The sequence below is a fragment of the Rhinichthys klamathensis genome, unplaced genomic scaffold (genome assembly GCF_029890125.1).
Source record: "Rhinichthys klamathensis goyatoka isolate OS25496 unplaced genomic scaffold, OSU_Roscu_1.1 h1tg000018l_1, whole genome shotgun sequence".
Taxonomy (NCBI): Eukaryota; Metazoa; Chordata; class Actinopteri; order Cypriniformes; family Leuciscidae; genus Rhinichthys; species Rhinichthys klamathensis.
The window spans coordinates 3,190,535-3,209,541 of NW_026606569.1; the positions used below are offsets into that span (position 1 = coordinate 3,190,535).

General features: G+C 42.9%; 2 protein-coding genes across 3 annotated transcripts in view; both read right to left on the reverse strand.

Annotated features, from left to right (window-relative positions):
• LOC130070327 (tripartite motif-containing protein 16-like) overlaps positions 1-13,524 on the reverse strand; it is a 28,106-nt gene extending 14,582 nt beyond the window's left edge. Inside the window, exons 1-3 of the mRNA XM_056234695.1 lie at positions 12,858-13,524; positions 11,921-12,016; positions 11,601-11,834 (exon numbers count right to left, since the gene is read on the reverse strand). Of these exons, the coding sequence (XP_056090670.1) occupies positions 11,601-11,834; positions 11,921-12,016; positions 12,858-13,430 (903 nt within the window). The 5' untranslated portion in view covers positions 13,431-13,524. The remainder of the gene's footprint in view (positions 1-11,600; positions 11,835-11,920; positions 12,017-12,857) is intronic.
• Positions 1-19,007, reverse strand: part of LOC130070402 (gastrula zinc finger protein XlCGF8.2DB-like) — a 124,629-nt gene that overhangs the window by 47,490 nt on the left and 58,132 nt on the right. The gene's annotated exons all lie outside the window — the stretch shown is intronic.

The following is a 19,007-nucleotide window of genomic DNA, read 5'->3' on the forward strand; positions in this document are numbered from 1 at the left end:
CCCGCCACGGCAGAATGAATGTAGCGGAAACACTGGGTTTGTTCATCATTTGTTCATGATTAACCATTGTTTTGTAACACCCCCTTTTCTTTTTAGGTGTTACCTTGAGGGGGTTCAACAGAAATTTGAATGGTACTGAAATAGAACCACTTCACTCAACAAATATTACATTTTCCTATTTTATTTCACACGTGCATTTAATTGCCCCCAACAATAAACAATATAAGGAAACTAACAGTCTTTGTCTCTGTGTAAATGAGACGATAATATAAACAAAACTTATCGTCAGTGTCCAGTCTTTAGAGTTGAAATGATGATTGTGAAGAGATGAGTATCAAACCCAGTGGTTATTTGAGATCGACGCAATGATATTACCCAATAATCTAGTATAAGTGTGAGGTGAAGATAGTAAATGGCATTTTGTGCCTCGCTACAGAGTGGTGATGTCCAGATCCCTACGTCTTTCCTCCAGGACACGTGTATCAGATCATCCAAACAATGCAGAAACAGCTAACATCAGACCTTATTCATTACAAATAAATCAAGAGATTTGCACAGTTAGCCCATACTCACGTTTGAGCATAAACTCCATGAGTTCTCAAACCAGGACTTCAAATGTGTAAGCAGGTAGCATTTAGCTAAACCATGCGGTTTCCCTCTACCAAACTGAACTGACTTCTTCATGGGTTACCAGGCTTATATCTAGTAGCCACCATGCACTAGTGCCCTCAATCTGCTTTTAGTGGTACTACACCTGACCCAAGTTACTTTTCAGGCAATAGTCAGAAAATACACTATAAAAAAAACTCAGGTAACATTTAGACCGTTACATACCCCTCCCCGTGGTCTAAAAATTTGACCCATGGCAAATTTTTTAATTCTGGGTATGATAAGTGTCTACCTGAACAGGATCAGTCAACATGGTTACCTTGTAGTTTACAGGTCCTAGCTTTTTCACAATCTTAGCTGGGCCTTTCCATTTAGGTGAGATCTTAGCCATGAAAGCATCATCTGCACTAGAAAGAGGATGTGTTCGCACCCAAACTAAATCCCCCTCATTGAAGTTTTGAGCTCTTCTCTTGAGGTCGTAGTACTTTTTTTATTTAGTTTGTGCCTTCTCTACACTCTCTCTTACTGACTCGTACAGAACCTTTTGGCGTTCCAGGATACTGTAAGCTGGTTGGTCCGGATCTGGTGGATTCTGTAAGGCTCTCTGCAGAGGACCTTTCAGTTGTCGTCCTAGGGCTATCTTAGCAGCAATACCCTGTACTCTCATGCCATGCGGTATTTAGTGCAAATCTGAACTCACATAACCACTGATCCCAGGTACGGTGGTTTTGGTCGACGTACGTGGCAATCATAGTTTTCAAATTCCGGTTGACCTGTTCAGTGAGGTTTGACTGAGGATGGTATGCGGTGGTGAGTTTTTGTGATACTTGCCACTGCTTACATAATTGGGCCAAGAGGTTTGAGGTGAATTGTGCACCTCTATCAGACACGATGAAAGCTGGTGTTTCCCATCTTGTGAAAATCTCCTCAATAAGAATTTGCACAATGGCTGTAGCCTTTGCAGCTCTCATTGGGAAAACCTCTACCCATTTAGTGAAATAGTCCACTATAACAAGAAGGTAAGTATTCTGGTGGGTGCTTCATGGGAATGGTCCCATGATGTCCATGCCAAGCATATATCCAGGCTTGACAATGGGCACACTTTGTAGCCCACCTGCAGGTTTTAAGATAGTTGGCTTATGCTGTTGACATTTCTCACACTTTTTGCAGTGCTGCCATACATCACTACGTACCAATGGCCAATAAATGAATTCTAATACACATAAGAGTATTATTATTTTAAAAGACACATACGTGTTTTAAATTTACCCAAGTGACCACTCAGATGGCTGTCATGTGCATAAGTTAAAATTACTTCCTTCAGTTTTGCAGGGACTACAATTTGAAACCTTTGGCCTTCTTTAGAGTCTGGAACACTCCTAAATAAAACCTAATTTTTAAGGACGAAGTGCGTTCTCTTAAGATCTGTGGTTTTCTGGCTCTTGGCTTTATCTATGAGCTCTTTATACTCTGGGTCTTTTTTCTGTTCATCCGCGATTTGAGACAAGTCCAACGGCAGATCACAAGTGACAGAAGTAAAACCACGTTTAGCTGGTGTGTGTAACAACACAGCTGGAGATTAAGCCACATCTCTCCTGGGTAAGATATCAGGCACTACATTACATTGTCCTCTCCGATACCGTACAGTAAAGTGATACCCTTGTAGTCTGATCGTGCATCTTTCCAGTCTGGATGAGGGTTTTGGATGTTGGAAAAGCCAGACTAAGGATGCATGAACAGTGATCGCCTCAAAAGCCTTGCCTTCTAGGTAATGGCGCCACTTCTCTACACCCCACTCTACTGCTAGACATTCCTTTTCTGATGCCGAATAGGACTTCTCTGCACCTCTGAGCAAACGGGATGCATATGCAATTACTCTCTCTTGTCCATCCACTTCCTGTGTCAAAACAGCTCTTAAGCCCACATCACTTGCATCGGTCTGTACTTTAAAAAATAATCAAAGTTAAGGTGTACATAAAACAGGTGCTCTAGTGAGTTAATCTTTGATGAGGTCAAATGAACGTTGGCAGTCGTCTGTCCACTTCCACTTCACTTCATTCCTCTTCAGTGCATGTAATAGTGCGGTTTTAGTGGAAGTCAGAAATAAACTGATGGTACCAAGCCGCAAGGTAGAGGACTGCATTAGGATTGAGTCCCGCCAGATCTCGCGGGACCCAACGCAAATCTCGCAGGACCGGGCAGTTTGAACTTTGCTGCGGGCGGGAATGGGTGGCTAAAAAAAAAACTGCGGGATCGGGAGCCTAGCGACATGATGGAGATGTCAATAAATGATGTGGAAAAGAACCTTAAACGATGTATTTACAGCACAAAACCTAAGCTAGGCAAGTCTGACTTTTTATGTGTGTTTTGTCTTTCTGTGTTCTCCGAGGCTAGCTGCTTTCAGACATGCTTTCTGCACATTTACTCCAGGACCAATAAAGCCTATGACGGAATACTTCAATAGCTAAAATCAAAGTACTTGAAGTCTAAAGAAACGCGCGGTAGCCTAAGCATTTTAGATGTCCCCGATAGCCTAGCCAGGCTACTATTCATCTTCCTGATCAGTGCGTGAGAATACATGCAGGCCAGGGAAACAAAACAAACAACTCAATGAATCTCCTTAATAATAGCAATACAAATACGTGTTTTTCCTGTGGGACGGGAGAAGACACAAATCAATGAATCTCTATTATTGTGCGGGATTAAATTCTCAGAGTTTTGCGGGCGCGGGCGGGAGTGGACATACATATTGCGGGAGCGGGCGGGAGTGTAACACATATGTTGCGGGAGCGGGCGGTAATGGTCAGAAATTCGGCCGGCGCGGGTGGGAGCGGGATGAAGAAAACAGTCCCGTGCAGGGCTCTACCGCAAGGCCTAGAAATCGTTGTAACTGTTTTAAGGACTTGGGAGTTGGGAATGTTCTGATCGCATCCATTTTGTCTGAGTTCACCTTGACTCCATCCACTGTGATGGTATGACCTAAGTAGTCAAGTGAAGAACATTTGAACTTACATTTCTTGAGGTTAAGAGTGAGACCGGCCTTGTGCAGGCTATGAAACACTTGTTTGAGATGGTGCAAGTGTGTTTAGATATCTGGTGAGTATACAATAATGTCATCGATATAGACCATGCAACATTTGTTCTTGTGCTCTCTGAAAACTTGCTCCATCAGCCGTTGGAAAGATGCTGCGGCATTTTTAAGGCCAAAGGGAAGACACAAGAATTCATACAGCCCTGAAGCAGTAATGAAAGCGGTCTTTTCCATACTTGCAGAATCCATTTCAACTTGCCAGTATCCACTCTTTAATGAGGCATCGGATAAACGTCGAGGTGAGTTTTTGCGTTAAGGCCACGGCAATCAATGCAAAACCGGGATCTTCCATCTTTCTTATCCACGACCACCACAGGTGAAGCGACTAATAATGAAAAGTCCTTTTTTACAAAAGAAAGCAAAACAGCTAACATCAGACTTGACTGATTACAATTACATCAAGAGATTTGCACAGTTAGCCCATTCTCACGTTTGAGCATAAACTCCATGAGTTCTCAAACCAGGATTTCAAATGTGTAAGCAGGTAGCATTTAGCTGAACCATGCAGTTTCCCTCTACCAAACTGAACTGACTTCTTCATGAGTTACAAGGCTTATATCTGGTAGCCACCATGCACTAGTGCCCTCAAGCGGCTATTAGTGGTACTACACCTGACCCAGGTAACTTTTCAGGCAATAGTCAGAAAATATACTATAAAAAAACTTTTGAACTTTTTTTTTGAAAAAGTTTATTGAGATAACGGCACTAAAACAATTTTAACATAAATACGTCAGTGATTTGCAAGAGATTAATATATCAACTAATAACATATTAATCATCTACTAATTCACACTATTGTGTTCTGTCTTGTCTGCCCCTGTTCTGCTTAGTCCCTGATTAGTTTACCTTCCTCCACCTGTGTCTGGTTAGTTTCCTGATTTCACTCAGTGTGTTTATACTCCCTGTTCTGTTCAGTCCCTTGTCGGTTCTCGTTAATGTTAGATGTGGTTGTGTATGTTCTACCTGAACTCATCAAGTAAAGTTTGTGTTTAACCCGGATCTTCATCTTTTGCCTTCAACTACCATTACACTAATGATCTGTTTGATTATTTCATGATTTACTATTGTGTAAGAGAACTTACAACATATTGTATTAATCATATCTTTTATTAATCATTTATGAACATATAGTCATGTTTTGTAAATAAGTTCATCATGAACTAATAACTTATAATTGCACATTATTATAAAGTGTTACGCATTATCTAAATCAAATGCATCAGTCATCTTAGTTGTATTGCGTAAACAGTGTGGTCCAAGGTGGAGGTGAGGATCTAATTGCAGCACAGGACACAGGTATTAAACACAGCAACAGGAAACTAACTAGTTTTTGTTTATGGATTCCCTGGCGCCACCTCTGGAACTGGGGGCTCGGAAGAGGGAAACAGGAGTCCTATGGAGCCAAAGGGGTGGAGGGCTGATGCGCAGCCAGAGGTCCCGAAGTCTGTGGTGAAGCTGGATGAAGCCAGCGGAAAGGGAGGAGCAGAGGTGCTGGACGGAACTTGCGAAGATGACGGGGCTTTGGATGACCTCCATGATTGGAACGCAGGAGGCTGGATGGGACCAGCGGAGACAAAGGAGGCAGGAGGCTGGGTGGGACCATCAGAGGAAGGAGGGCCAGGAAAAAATTTTGAACCAGAAAGTCCATTAGGCCTGGTGGGACCAGTAGAGAAGAGGAGACCTCAAGGGTGGGAACATAGGCAGGAGTCCATTCCAGAATATGTAGATCAATGAGTGCTAGCTCCGGGACTACCGTATTAGGGATCCTCTTTCTTTTCACCCACTGTAAAAGGGGAACCACAGCTGGAGAGTACCAACTCCACATACTCACAGAATATCTCTTGAGGGCCTTCCCCAGGCACGCTTCTGTCTGCTCTTTGAGGCCGGCGTGAAATAAGGCGCACAGGGAGTCATCTGGGCAGTGCACCATGCGATCTAGATACCCATGGGTGTTATCCTCAAGGGAACAGTCAAATAATTATGATCTGGTGATATCGTCCAGTGACTGCGGTGAATAGTGCTGCTGGCAACCTGGAGAGATAGCTGACAGGAGGAAAGAGACCCAAATGGGGCTGGTAAGGGTTAGCTACCCTTGTCGGCAGTATCCAGCTCCGTGTTTACAGGATGCTGGAGACACCCGCCCAAGGCTTCTGAATATCCCTAAAAATACCCCTAGAGTCTAAGAGAGCGGGGGTGGAAGATGACTCAATGTTGGACAACATAGTTAATGACTTAGGAACGGAAATGGATATGAGTATAGAGAGTAAGACTAGTTCAAGATCTGCAGTTAGTAAAGTCATTGAACTCCAAGTTTGTGTCTGTGGCTGGAGCAAGGCGACAACGGTCAGGGGTTTGAAGGTTCATCAAGGGAAAACGAAATGCTTGAGGGAGAAGGGACAAGGGCCTTGCATTGATCAGTACTTCTTACGAAGTCAGTCAAGTCAGTCGAATGAAATCCAGCGACAGGAAGCAAACCACAGCTCACAGGATATCAGCACCCCTGTCATAGAGGAGAGGAGGGGTTGCACAGTTAGTGATGAACATATTCATACTTGTTAACCCAGTCAGACTAACCAGCATAAGAGAGAAAAGAAGCTCAACAGGCATAGGAGTTAGATGGCCAAGAGCTTGTGAGAAAACTGCATGGGACACGGTAAACACAGATCTATGTTTTGCATTGGAAAGATTAACTGGTACAGTTGAAAAGAAGCTGGATAAATTTGTGCACATCATTTACACATATGGAAGTGAGAGGTTTGGTGTGAAGGAAAAAAGTACAAACTACTCCTGGAATGTCTAGACGGCAGCAGAAAATTGAAGCGTTAGTTAGAGAAATGAGACAGCTCAGGAAGCAATGGAAAAGAGCAGAACAAAGTCAGAAGGAGGGACTCAATCTCTTACAAAGGGCCATAAAAGATAAGCTGGCAACATTACGCAGAGCTGAGCGCCTACGGAAACAATACAAAAGAAGGAACGTACGTTTCTATAAAGACCCATCAAATTCGAAAAGAAGTTATTCACCAGTGACAAGAATGGCATTTTAAAAGCATCTAGGGTTAAGCTAGAGAGATAAACGCATACAGACGCAAAAGGGCATGAGCCTATGTCAATTCCACCAAACATACCACCTATCAATCTACCAGAATACCAAATGGAGGTCTGTGCACCTAAGTGGAAAGAGGTCGAGCAGGCTGCGAGAAAGGCAAGGGCTTCATTATCTCCAGGGCCCAATGGAGTTCCGTACAGAGTGTAGAAGAGTGCTTCAGGAGTTCTACGAATTCTGTGGAAATTGATAAAAGTAGCATGGGAAAAACTTGTTGTACCTAGAGCATGGCGCAGAGCAGGTGGAGTCTTTATACCTAAAGAAAACATGTTACAAGCATCAGTCAGTTTCGTCCTATTTCACTATTAAACGTTGAAGGTAAGATTTTCTTCAGCATTATTGCCCAGAGATTGTCCACCTACCTATTAAAGAAAGACTTCATTGACACTTCAGTTCAAAAAGCGGGCATTCCAGGGTTCTCAGGATGCTTAGAACACATCAATGTTATCTGGCAACGAATTCAGTCAGCTAAAAAGGAGAGGAACATTGTGACATTCCTGGATTTGGCTAATGCATATGGTTCAGTGCCACGTGACCTTCTTTGGGCAGCATTTGATTTTTTCAGAGTACCAATGTCAATAACAAATTTGGTGAAAGCCTATTTTGGAGATTTGCAATTAAGTTTCAATTAAGTTTCTCATCTCAAAAATTCAGCACTGTATGGCAATGCTTAGAGGTTGGAATAATGGCAGGATGCACCATTTCTTCACTGCCTTTTACCATGGCAATGGAAGTAATCATTAGGGCATCAAGATGGGTAGTACGAGGAGAGCGCTTGGCTTCTGGGATGCGACTACCACCAATCAGAGCATACATGGATGACATGACAACCATGACTACAACAGTAGCCTGCACTAATCGGTTATTGGGGAAGTTAACAGACAATATTGAAGGGGCACGAATGCAATTTAAGCCCTCTAAATCAAGGAGCATCTCGATAGTTAAAGGAAACGTAGAAGATAAAACATTCTTCATTAATGGTGAGGCGATACCAACAGTTTCTGAGAAGCCAGTGAAGAGTCTTGGGAGATGGTACGATGGGGATCTGAAGGACACAGTTCGGGTGGGAGAAGTTACACGACAAGCAGTGGAAGGGTTGAAGAGCATAAACAGCTGTGCTCTACCAGGCAAACTAAAACTCTGGTGCTTTCAGTTTGGTCTACTGCCGAGGTTGCTGTGGCCACTGACTGTGTACGAGGTTTCTTTGACAACAGTGGATAAACTGGAAGCGTTAATAAGTTTATACATCAGGAAATGGTTGGGAGTTCCACGCTGCCTCAGCAGAGTGGGACTTTATAGTAAAGGAATATTGCAGCTGCCAGTCTCTGCTTTAACAGAGGAGTTTAAGTGTGCTAAGGTCACACTAGAAATTACCTTAGTAGAGTCACGCGACAAATGTGTAAGGGAGACAGCCCCTGTGTTAAAAACTGGTAGAAAGTGGTCAGCAAAGAAATCTGTAGTAGAGGCAAAGGCTGCCCTTCAAATTGGGGATATCGTGGGACAGGTACAGCATGGAAGAGGGGGTTTTGGGCTCAGTTTAGCTCCTCCTAAATGGAACAAGGAAGGCACAACTCAAAGGAGGAAGCTGGTAGTCAACGAGGTGCGAAAGCAGGAGGAGAGGATGAGGTGTATAAAGGCCATTTCCCAGGACAAGCAGGGAGACTGGATGAGATGGGAGAGTGTGGAACAACGCAAGACGGGCTGGTAAGACCTTTGGTCAATGGAAGAGAGTAGGATCAGTTTCCTTATCAGGTCAACATATGATGTTCTCCCATCACTGCAGAACCTAAACCTCTGGGTAGGAGAGGATCCCTCTTGTCCTTTGTGTTCATCACCTGCCACATTAAGGCACATTTTGACAGGATGTAAGGTGGCTCTTAGCCAAGGTCGGTTTACTTGGCGCCATGACCAAGTACTGCGATGTTTGGCTTTATCATTGGAAGGCAAGTGTAGTATGACCAATAAGTTGCCGCTAGTGATGGGCGGATCGATCCTGAAGTATCGATACTTCGATACTGATGTGGTATCGAAAAGGATCGATCCTCACATAAAAATATCGATCCAAATGTGTATTTTTTTTACCAGTAATTTTTTATTAATTTAGCACGCAATTCAGTGCGTAAAATAAGCTTCTAAGTGGAAAAATAAGCGAATGTTAGCGGGTAATTGTGTAGGATAGAACCTTTTCTCCTACTCATCTGTTTACAAGACGAAACCAATCAATCACAGAGAGCGTTCGATGCTGGTGCTTCGCTGAGCTCACAGGCCCAGTGCGTTTGGGAAACGAATCCTTGCTTAGATGACAGAGAAACAATCGGGAGTTATTTCGCAATAAACAAACCAAAACTGTACATAACGGTTTAAAATGTTGACGTCCGTAAGATCTTTTTTATGAAATTAATATTTTTATTCACCAAGGATCGATGCATTAAATTGATCAAAAGTGACAGTCAAGGGTTTTACACTGTTAAAAAAAAATCTACTTCATATAAATGCTGTTCTTTCAACTTTGTTCATCAAATAATTCTGCATAAAATGTATCATGGTTTCCAACAAAATATGAAACTGTTTTCAACATTGATAATAATAAGAAATGTTTCCTGAGCAGCAAATCAGCATATTAAAATGAATTATCATCATGACTGGAGTAATGATGCCGAAAATTCACCTTTGATCACATGAATAAATTACAGTTTACTATGGCATAGAACATAAAACTGTAATATTACAATTTAACATAGGCTATATGTTAAATTGTTAAATTGTAATATTACAGTTTTTACTAAGAGAAATAAAAATCTTACAGACCCCAAACTTTTGAACAGTAGGCTAGTACTATAATTAGGGTAGTTTTGTAAAAGTCACTGACTAATTAAAGGGGAGTTGAGAGCACAAATCACAAAATATTTAGGCCTAGTAGTCATGAAAAAGTGTTCAGATTTAGCATATTAATGATGCATTCACCTCATAAATCATGACACACAGGAAAGTGCATACAAGTTCAAATGCATGCTTTTAAAATGAAAAAGTATCGGTATCGATATCGGCGATACTGGCCCTGTATTTACTTGGTATCAGATCGATACAGAAATTTGCAGTATCGCCCATCACTAGTTGCCGCCTGTTCTAGCAAAACATTACATGCAGAAGACAATATTCTTCCCCCCAGGCGAGCAACCACCAAGAAAAGGTGTTAAAACCAATTCTCTGCTAGGGACTGGAAGATGCTGATCTTGATCAACGGCAAATTTTTCCACCTGAGATTGCCACCACTAACCTACGACCAGATATTGTTTTGTGGTCTGGATCAGCACGCATTGTTCAACTGATAGAGTTAACAGTGCCATGGGAGGATGCGGTAGATGAGGCATATGAGAGGAAGAAACTGCGGTATGCTCATCTGGCCACTGAAGCAGAACAGCGAGGATGGAGAGTCCAGGTTTATCCAGTGGAAGTGGGTTGTCGAGGTTTTGTGGCACACTCTACAACCCGGTTCCTCAGAGACGTCGGATTCAGTGGCCAAGAGTTGCGTCGCACAGTAAAGAACTTATCTGAAGCAGCAGAAAGTAGCAGCAACTGGCTGTGGTTTAGAGGGAAAGATTCTAGCTGGCTGTGTACAGGCCGCCACGCTACGGTTTCGTAGAATTCTTGAAAAACTTGAAGAGTCTGTTGGTTTATTTGTATAGGTTGCATAGTAATTACAGATATTCCGTTCCTGTGTATATTGCGTGAATGAAGGGTGGTGTTTGGGCAGATATTGTGTTTTGCGGTAGGTAGTATGCCATACGGAACCGTTGCCACTGAACCTACTTTAACGAAGACAGTGGGGCTTGACAGCCTTAGTCGAACGGGTTGGCGCGTATGGTTGGGTTGCGGAGAGGTCGTGAGATAGTGGTTAGGTCACATGTGAACTACGAGGACGGAGCAATCTCAGCAGCAGGAGAGATATAGAGGTCAGTAAGCTGGGCTGAGTTGAGTGGGGGACGGAGGGGGGTGACTCTGGGACGCCAGAGTCACTGTCGAGCCCTCTTGAGGTGTCGTGGGCTAGTCGACGAAACAATGTGGACCGACGGTGCCCACTTGAAGACCCTAGAGATTTCCCCTACTCGGCTCAATCCAGACGGTTGTCATGCTGGTCCACTGGGGAGACCACACTGTAGTTGCAGCCGTCGTGTGTGCTGATGTGCCAAGTGCACTGCAGCCGTTAACGCCGGACAGACGGGGAGTCACACCACCATATGGAAAGAAGCGTAAATGGATGGAGAAGCATAGTTTACTGTAAAGCTAAGTCTTAGTTTCGCTTATCTTGGCGAAGGCCGAGTACAAATCAGCATGAAGTTTTAACATCTACTCTCGTGTAATGGAAATAATGAAAATGCAAATCCATTTCATCAAGTTTGAAGATCACCTGAATCAACTTTGTTGAATATTACTCAAAATTGGTACCATCAATTTCACCATGATGTAAGACATTTGGTTAAAAAAAAGTTTATATGATCTGGAAGTTTTGAATTGTTCGTTGCACTAGTGGGGTTTGGCAGCTAACTATACTGTATCTCCCAGAAGAAAGAGCTCAGAACATGTTTCCTAATAGATATCCAGAGCTGAAATGCATTCATAAGTGTCGTCTATTTTAAAGCAAGATGATCATTTGAGAATCTACCTTATAATTATATAACACAACACACGGAATTCCCAACAACATTGCAGTCAACTGCTCATTCTGCTCTCATGAAATGTTTCTGCGAGTCATTTGCTCAAGTCCACTATGACCCTGTTCTTCTAGATCTCTGTTACCTGCAGGAAATGGATGTGATCCTGTGTGTGTGAAAGCTGCTCCAGCTCAGCGTCTCTCCTCCTCAGATCATTGATCTCCTGCTCCAGTCGCTCCAGTCGTCCTTCAGCTCGACTCACTGCAGTCTTTTCCTGATCTCTGATCCGCTGTGTCGCCTCAGAGCGGCTTCTCTCAATGGAGCGGATGAGCTCAGTGAAGATCCTCTCACTGTCCTCCACTGCTGTCTGTGCAGAGCGCTGTCACACACACATCACAATCACACAGTGAGCTTCAGTGAGTCCTGACTGAGACGTCTCAAACTTCTCTTGTTCTCCAGACTCACCTTATGAGACGCCACAGCCTCTCTCAGCCGCTGAAGATCTTTCTCTCTCTGCTGGATCCTCTGCTGGAACGACCTCTGCGTCTTCTTCAGCTGCTTCTGCACCACAAATCAATCACAGAGATGTCACATTATACTGCTGACATTATATCTGTCAGGGTTCTGTCACTTTGGTCTAGTTTATTCTTGATTTTGTGCCATAGCCCTGACATACCTGTATTGTCTTGTCTTTGTGTGAGTTTACATTCTCTTGTTTGTGTGCCTTTTTTCACGTTTGAATCATGATGTTCGGATTCCGCTACTCTTGTCTAGTTTGGTTTCGGTTATGTGCCGGGATTCGGACATTCATGCTCTGTGTTTGTATTCTGTTGTATGTGCACAGGATGAGCATTCGCTCGTTCTAGTGCACTCTGTCTTGTTGTGTGAGCATGCGGTTTCGAGTTTGCTCTGGCTCTTCTGTCTGCGTGTGGGGTTGTGTTCTGTCAAGCACGCGATTCGTGTTTCCATCGACCGTGTGTTTTTATGTTATGTTTTGTCTTGTGCTGAGCAGCATGCCCCCCCCCCCCCCCCCCTTTATTTTAATAACTAATAAAAGCCCTTAACTTCTGATTTACCGAGTCCTTGCTTCATCCCGTCACCACACCCTTGACAAAATCATCATATTAAAAGTTAAATATAGTAACAGTAGAATAAATATCCAATGGCTGTAGTTTCAAACTCCTTAAAGGGATGATGGATTAGTTTCCACCATTTACATGAAGCATAAGGCCTCTTTCACACAGCAAGCATAAGTATCATAAAAGTGAAACTGACACAGATGTAAAGCTTCACACTGGAAGTATTTCTGTTAATAACTCCAATCAGTAGTAAAACGTTGTTTAGGAACAGTATCAATAATATAAATAGTATCAACATTATTTTATCAGTATCAAGTTCATACCTGTTTCTCTGTCCTCTGCACTGCAGCTGATTCAGTGTTGTGGTTTTTATGTTCATCCATCATACACAGCAAACATATAAACTTCTGATCAGTGCAGCAGAAAACCTCGAGGAGTTTATCATGTGTTTGGCAGATCATCTCCTGCAGTCGTCCAGTGGCATCAGTTAGACTGTGTCTCTTTCTTTTAAAGAAACTCTCATGTTGTTCAAGGTGACTCTGACAGTAAGAGTTTAGACACCCCAGACAGGACTTGACAGCTTTGCGTTTTCTTCCATTACAGACGTCACACTGCACATCTCCAGCTCCAGCGTAACAGTCAGCAGGAAGTTTAGTCTTCTTCAGTTTCTCCACCACTTCAGCCAGCATGGTGTTTTTAGCTAAAGCAGGTCTTGGCCTGAAGGTCTGTCTGCACTGAGGGCAGCTGTAGACTCTCTTCTCATCCTCCTGATTCCAGCGTCCTGTAATACAGATCTTACAGTAACTGTGTCCACAGGGAATGGTCACTGGATCCTTCAGGAGATCCAGACACACTGAACACTGGAACTCATCCTGAGAAATTCTGGCTTCTGCCATTTTACTGCATGAGACACACAAACACACAACAGCTCAACTGCACGTCAGTTTCAGTTTCTCTGAACTGAAGAGTTTCCTGTTTCTGTGTTTGAGTGACGTGTGGAAAACGTGTCTGCAAATCTGTAAAGCAGGTTCCTCACTCCACGTGTAGTGGGTTTCCGTCTGCGTTGTTTTCTTCTTAATAAAAGAGATCCCACACGATGATGCAGTTGTCATGTGATTTACTCTCGGCTTCCTTCAGTTTCTGTATCAAAATATACCAGACCCCATCAGACACTTCTAACATGGAGAATCTCTGGTCCGTGCCTCTTATAGCCATGACATCTTGCGAAAGAGAGAGGGCGTCTGGAAATTACATCAGCTTTACCCTCACAGTTACACGACGTCCAGTCAAACCTAAATTTATTCTGACACCTTCAACATTTCTCACATTATCAGACTTTATTTGATATAGTTTATGAAATGGTAATAAAATATGACAAGAACTCAATGATATCAAATCAGTTGATATTTCCCTGGTTTTGACAGTCCTTCTGTCAGACTGTCTCACAAATATTAAGTTGAATATCTGTCAGCTGTTAAATTAAAGTACACAATTAGATAAGACCAATTTAGGTCAACAAATTACCAAGCAATGCTTAATTTTGTTCAGTCCGTGGTGTAAAAAAGTCGCATTTGCAATTTAAGAAAAAGACAGCAACATTTATAAATATTTAAAATATTTAAGCAAAATATGGTCAGGTCAAAGTGTCTAATTTTTGGTCCCAAATATTTATATATATATTACTGGTAGTCCACTTTATGAAGAATTTTTGGTAGTCCACTTTATGAAGAACCTGTGACACTTAACAGATTATTAGTTTACAGATTAAAGGGCACCTATTATGCAAAATTAACTTTTACATGGTCTTTGAACATAAATGTGTGTTGGCAGTGTGTGTACACAACCACTCTATAACGATAAAAATCCACCTAGTGCTTTTTTAAAATCCCCATAATTCATAAACAGTGTCTTAGAACAACCCGTTCTCTGATTTGGGGCAATGTGACGTACGCACAAGCCCCGCCCACGACTGTTGACTGACGCATCTTATATTACACAGTCCAACATTGCGAGACAGGGGAAACGAAATCAGTTCTAAACAGATACACGTCAGTGCCCACTCATTCGTAAGTGATAAGAATTCCCAGTTTCCTCAATCAGGACGAATAGTTGGTTGTCACAATCGAGATGGTTGTCACTGCGTGGAGTCATACATCCAAAGATTCATAGGGACGGAGACAGTCTGGCTTTTCGCGTTTCAGCGTCTGTCGCGGTGAAGAAGCACACCGGGGGAGGACTGCCTGCTGGCTTTTATTCAGTGGATCTGCCAATCGTGTTGTACCGCTGGCTCATCAGTACTATTAGACGCACCTGTGAACGACTTGCAGATACACATGCACACCTGATAGCACACCTGATAGACATTAACCCACCCTCACAGGTTGTCAAACAGTCAGTGTTGCCCTCCCGTTACATAATTCGCTGTGTATATTAATGATAATGAAAGGGAGAGAGTTTATTGATAAGACTTTAATGCGCTCTTCTCATACTGTGTTTATTCAGCTTTTACAGTGATTTTCTGGAGTAAAAATGACACTTCATCTTTTGTGTGATGTAACTTTATAAAACTCATCAGTAAATTTTTGGCCATCATTCAGACGCGGCCTGCTACAACAGGCTTGTACTAATAGTGGATAAAAGCAAGATGAAAAATACCAAATATATATTCTTTGGCTCTGTGGGCATTATTGTCCGACTAAATCTGAGAACTGTTAATAATAACATCATTATTAATAATAAAAATAACTTAAAAAGTGCAGAGAGCACCCAGCAGCGTTCTGTAAACATTTTGTAAAACTTAAAGACTCTATTTTAATGATTAAATTAAATTGTAGTAATCAAAAAGACTTTCTCATTAATTTAAATCACCAAACATATTACATTTATTTACAGTTTAACAAAAATTAAATTTTTAGGGCCCTATTAAAAATCAAACTTTTATTTTGACGGGTTGCCATGGAGATCTTTGAGTGTTTGTCTGTTTACGATATGACGATAACTTTTCTCAGTTGAAGCATTAAAAAGCTCATGAAGTGACTAAGCGGCTCTCGAGATGATGTTTATGCAATTATGTCCACATATAATGATGTGGCTGAGGCTGAAAACAGCGCAAGCGTCACGCGTGCTCCAGTGTATGTGTGTGGTAAATGAAATCACGCGTTTGCGCCATTCATTTACAAACATGCAGGATTCATGCGGTTTGAAATTTGATTTGATTTGTACACCATCAGTTGTGCGCTCGGTTATTTTAGGGGCTGTTTACACCTGGCCACTTCATGCGTTTTCTGTGATCGGATAGCTATCCGATCGTGAAGATCGTGAAGAGACCAGGTGTAAATGCCCTCCGAAACGCATTCGAGACGGATTTGAATCCGATCGCTCAAACCACTTCAGGAGGTGGTCTGGGCCGCATTCCAGGCGAAACTGGACAAGTGTAAATGCATCTGGTTGTTGAAACCACATATGTAAATTTTACTCCTCCCAAAAATGCTAAAAAAATAAACGCGTGAGAGCGTGTTATATAGGCTATATGTCATGTTATAGTCAGATATGACGACGCTACTGCAACACACATTAACGCAGATGAGCAGCTGAGCATCTATTCATCAAGCCAACGTGCAAACTATCGCTAACTAACCTGATCTTACCAGGGCTGTTGCCGCTCTCTCTTGCTCTCTTTGATTTTGAAATTAGCTGATGATCAATAAAATGCAGCTCAAATCTGTTGCTTTCGGTGACGTGCACTCCATTAAATCTGCATATAGCGCGGGAATTGAAGATTGGATTTATATCCGATTTGCAAAAACACATTTATGTGACCAGGTGTAAATGGAATCGTTTTGATAAATCAGATAGCTATCCGATCTGAGAAAACGCATGAAGTGGCCAGGTGTAAACAGCCCCTTAGGGATTGATTTGCCGCCATATTATACCTACTATGTGGGGCGGAGTGCGAAATGCAAATCTTTTACGTGTGCATTTGGTATTGGTTAATGTGCATTGGCTTGTTCTGTCAACACTCGAAGAGGATAGGGCTCCCTAGCGCATTCCCAATTCGCCGGTTCAGTTCTGACGTAAGTAGAACGTCACTGACTGAAAGAGAACTAAATCTCTGTGTGAATCTCAATCAGATCTAGTTCAAGTATTTCAGCGCACTAGTAAGAGAGTCAGTCAGAGAGAGAGTTAACAGACTGGAATTACTAGATTACACTAAAGACACTTAAAACTAAATATCTGTGTGTGTCAATAAGCTCTAGTTCAGTAGGTCAGTTCACTGGTAAGAGAGTCAGTCAGAGAGAGAGTTAATGGACTTAAATGACCTGATTAGACTAAAAACACTCTAAACTAAATCTCTGAGAGCGTCTCAATCAGATCTAGTTCAGTAGTTCAGTTCACTGGTAAGAGAGTCAGTCAGAGAGAGAGTTAATGGACTTAAATGACCTGATTAGACTAAAAACACTCTAAACTAAATCTCTGAGAGCGTCTCAATCAGATCTAGTTCAGTAGTTCAGTTCACTGGTAAGAGAGTCAGTCAGAGAGAGAGTTAATGGACTTAAATGACCTGATTAGACTAAAAACACTCTAAACTAAATCTCTGAGAGCGTCTCAATCAGATCTAGTTCAGTAGTTCAGTTCACTGGTAAGAGAGTTAGTCAGAGAGAGAGTTAATGGACTTAAATTACCTGATTAGACTAAAAACACTCTAAACTAAATCTCTGAGTGCGTCTCAATCAGATCTAGTTCAGTAGTTCAGTTCACTGGTAAGAGAGTCAGTCAGAGAGAGAGTTAATGGACTTATACGAGTTTGTTTGCCCATAAAATCTTTAAGATATTAGGTTAAACTTATTTGGCTTGCTGTCCGCTGGAGAGGGGCTTGATGAAGCAGCTTCAACTCGAGCTCTGAAATACCCCCCAGTGGCTAAATGTAGGACCTGTTAATAAAAGGGCAAGGTACCTAAGATGAAGGTGGAGTTTGGGGAGGTGGAGGGATACTGGAACAGCTGATACTAGGGAGAGGTAAGCGGCTGCTTATATACTCTGTTTGTTGATTGAAAGATTGGATGGGCTCGCTCTTCCCTAACTTACGTTTAGGAACTTCATTTAACGAGTTCGTTTGCCCATAAAATCTTTAAGATATTAGGTTAAACTTATTTGGCTTGCTGTCCGCTGGAGAGGGGCTCGATGAAGCAGCTTCAACTCGAGCTCTGATATACCCCCCAAAAGTGTTGAATAAATATTTGGGACAGCAAGTTAGAATAACGTTTTCAAATACAGGATGCCTATAAGCTTAAAGTATGTTACCCCCCAAAAGAGTGGAAATTGAAAGCTGTATGGAGCATGGATGGACGCTGCTGCGGCAGTGATATGTTATGTCTCCTGGCTGGAACTGCGTCTCCCTACTATGCCCACCATGTGGGGCTATGAGTGGAGCTCCAGCGGGAGCTGTGTTTGAAAGAGTGTGCCTGCGTTCGTTGTGGAGTGAAACGACATGGGCTTGTGGAAATTTGACTGGGGTACATCTCACCGCTGCACTGCTGCGGCAGTGACTTTCAGAAATTACTCCTGCGGGAGTATCTTGGGACTGGAGGTTTGAGTACGAGGTTGGAGAACGCCCTGCCACATCCATGACATGGAGCTCCATGGAGTTAGAGAACATGGGGCTTCCAGATGTCACAAACGGGGAAGAAGGTCCTCGTCCCTAAAGGCAAACGGGCCACCAGTATCTGAAGCGAAACTCCCTACGCAGCAAGAGGGAGCCTACGGTATACATAGGAAATGCAGAACTACCATCCTTCTGACGCAGGGGGCGGAGATCACATAAAGACGTAATGGCCCGTCGCGTTCGAGGGACGTACGATCCTTGGTACCTCCAGTCCTGTTTTTCAGATAGGAGGGCCCACACTGCGATCCGAACGGGAGAGCCTCCATGGTTAAGAACATGAAGGATCACACAGCGATTCGGAAAGGGAGAGCCCCCACGGCGCCCGAACGGAAGCTCATACTGCGATTCGACCGGGAGAGCTCCCGCTGCGTTTCGAAGGAGAGAGCCCCCCTATATGTATAAATAGGGAGTTCACTCGGCGATCAAAACGGGAGAGCCCACACAGAAAGTCGAACGGGAGAGCCTATGATGCATCTGAACGGAAGAGCCCACACGGCGATTCAGATGGGAGACCCCACTCCAGGAGTGGTAGGTCACGCACATCTGAAAAGGGAGAGCTCTCACTGCATCCAGATGAATACACGCCCTGCGGAGCTAGGTAAGCAGGGAGATGCAAAATAGTAGGGAGAAGCGGTCCAGACTTAGAGGGATGCTAGTGTTTGCTGTGCTTGTCTAATGTTATGCAGATCTGAACGAACGTATGTTTCAAAGGCGAGGGGCGACCATCGACCTAGTATTTTGATTTGGTGATCGGAAGAAAGCCAAATTGAACATGGCGTCTGGGGCTCTTGTTTTGTTAGGAGAAAAAGAC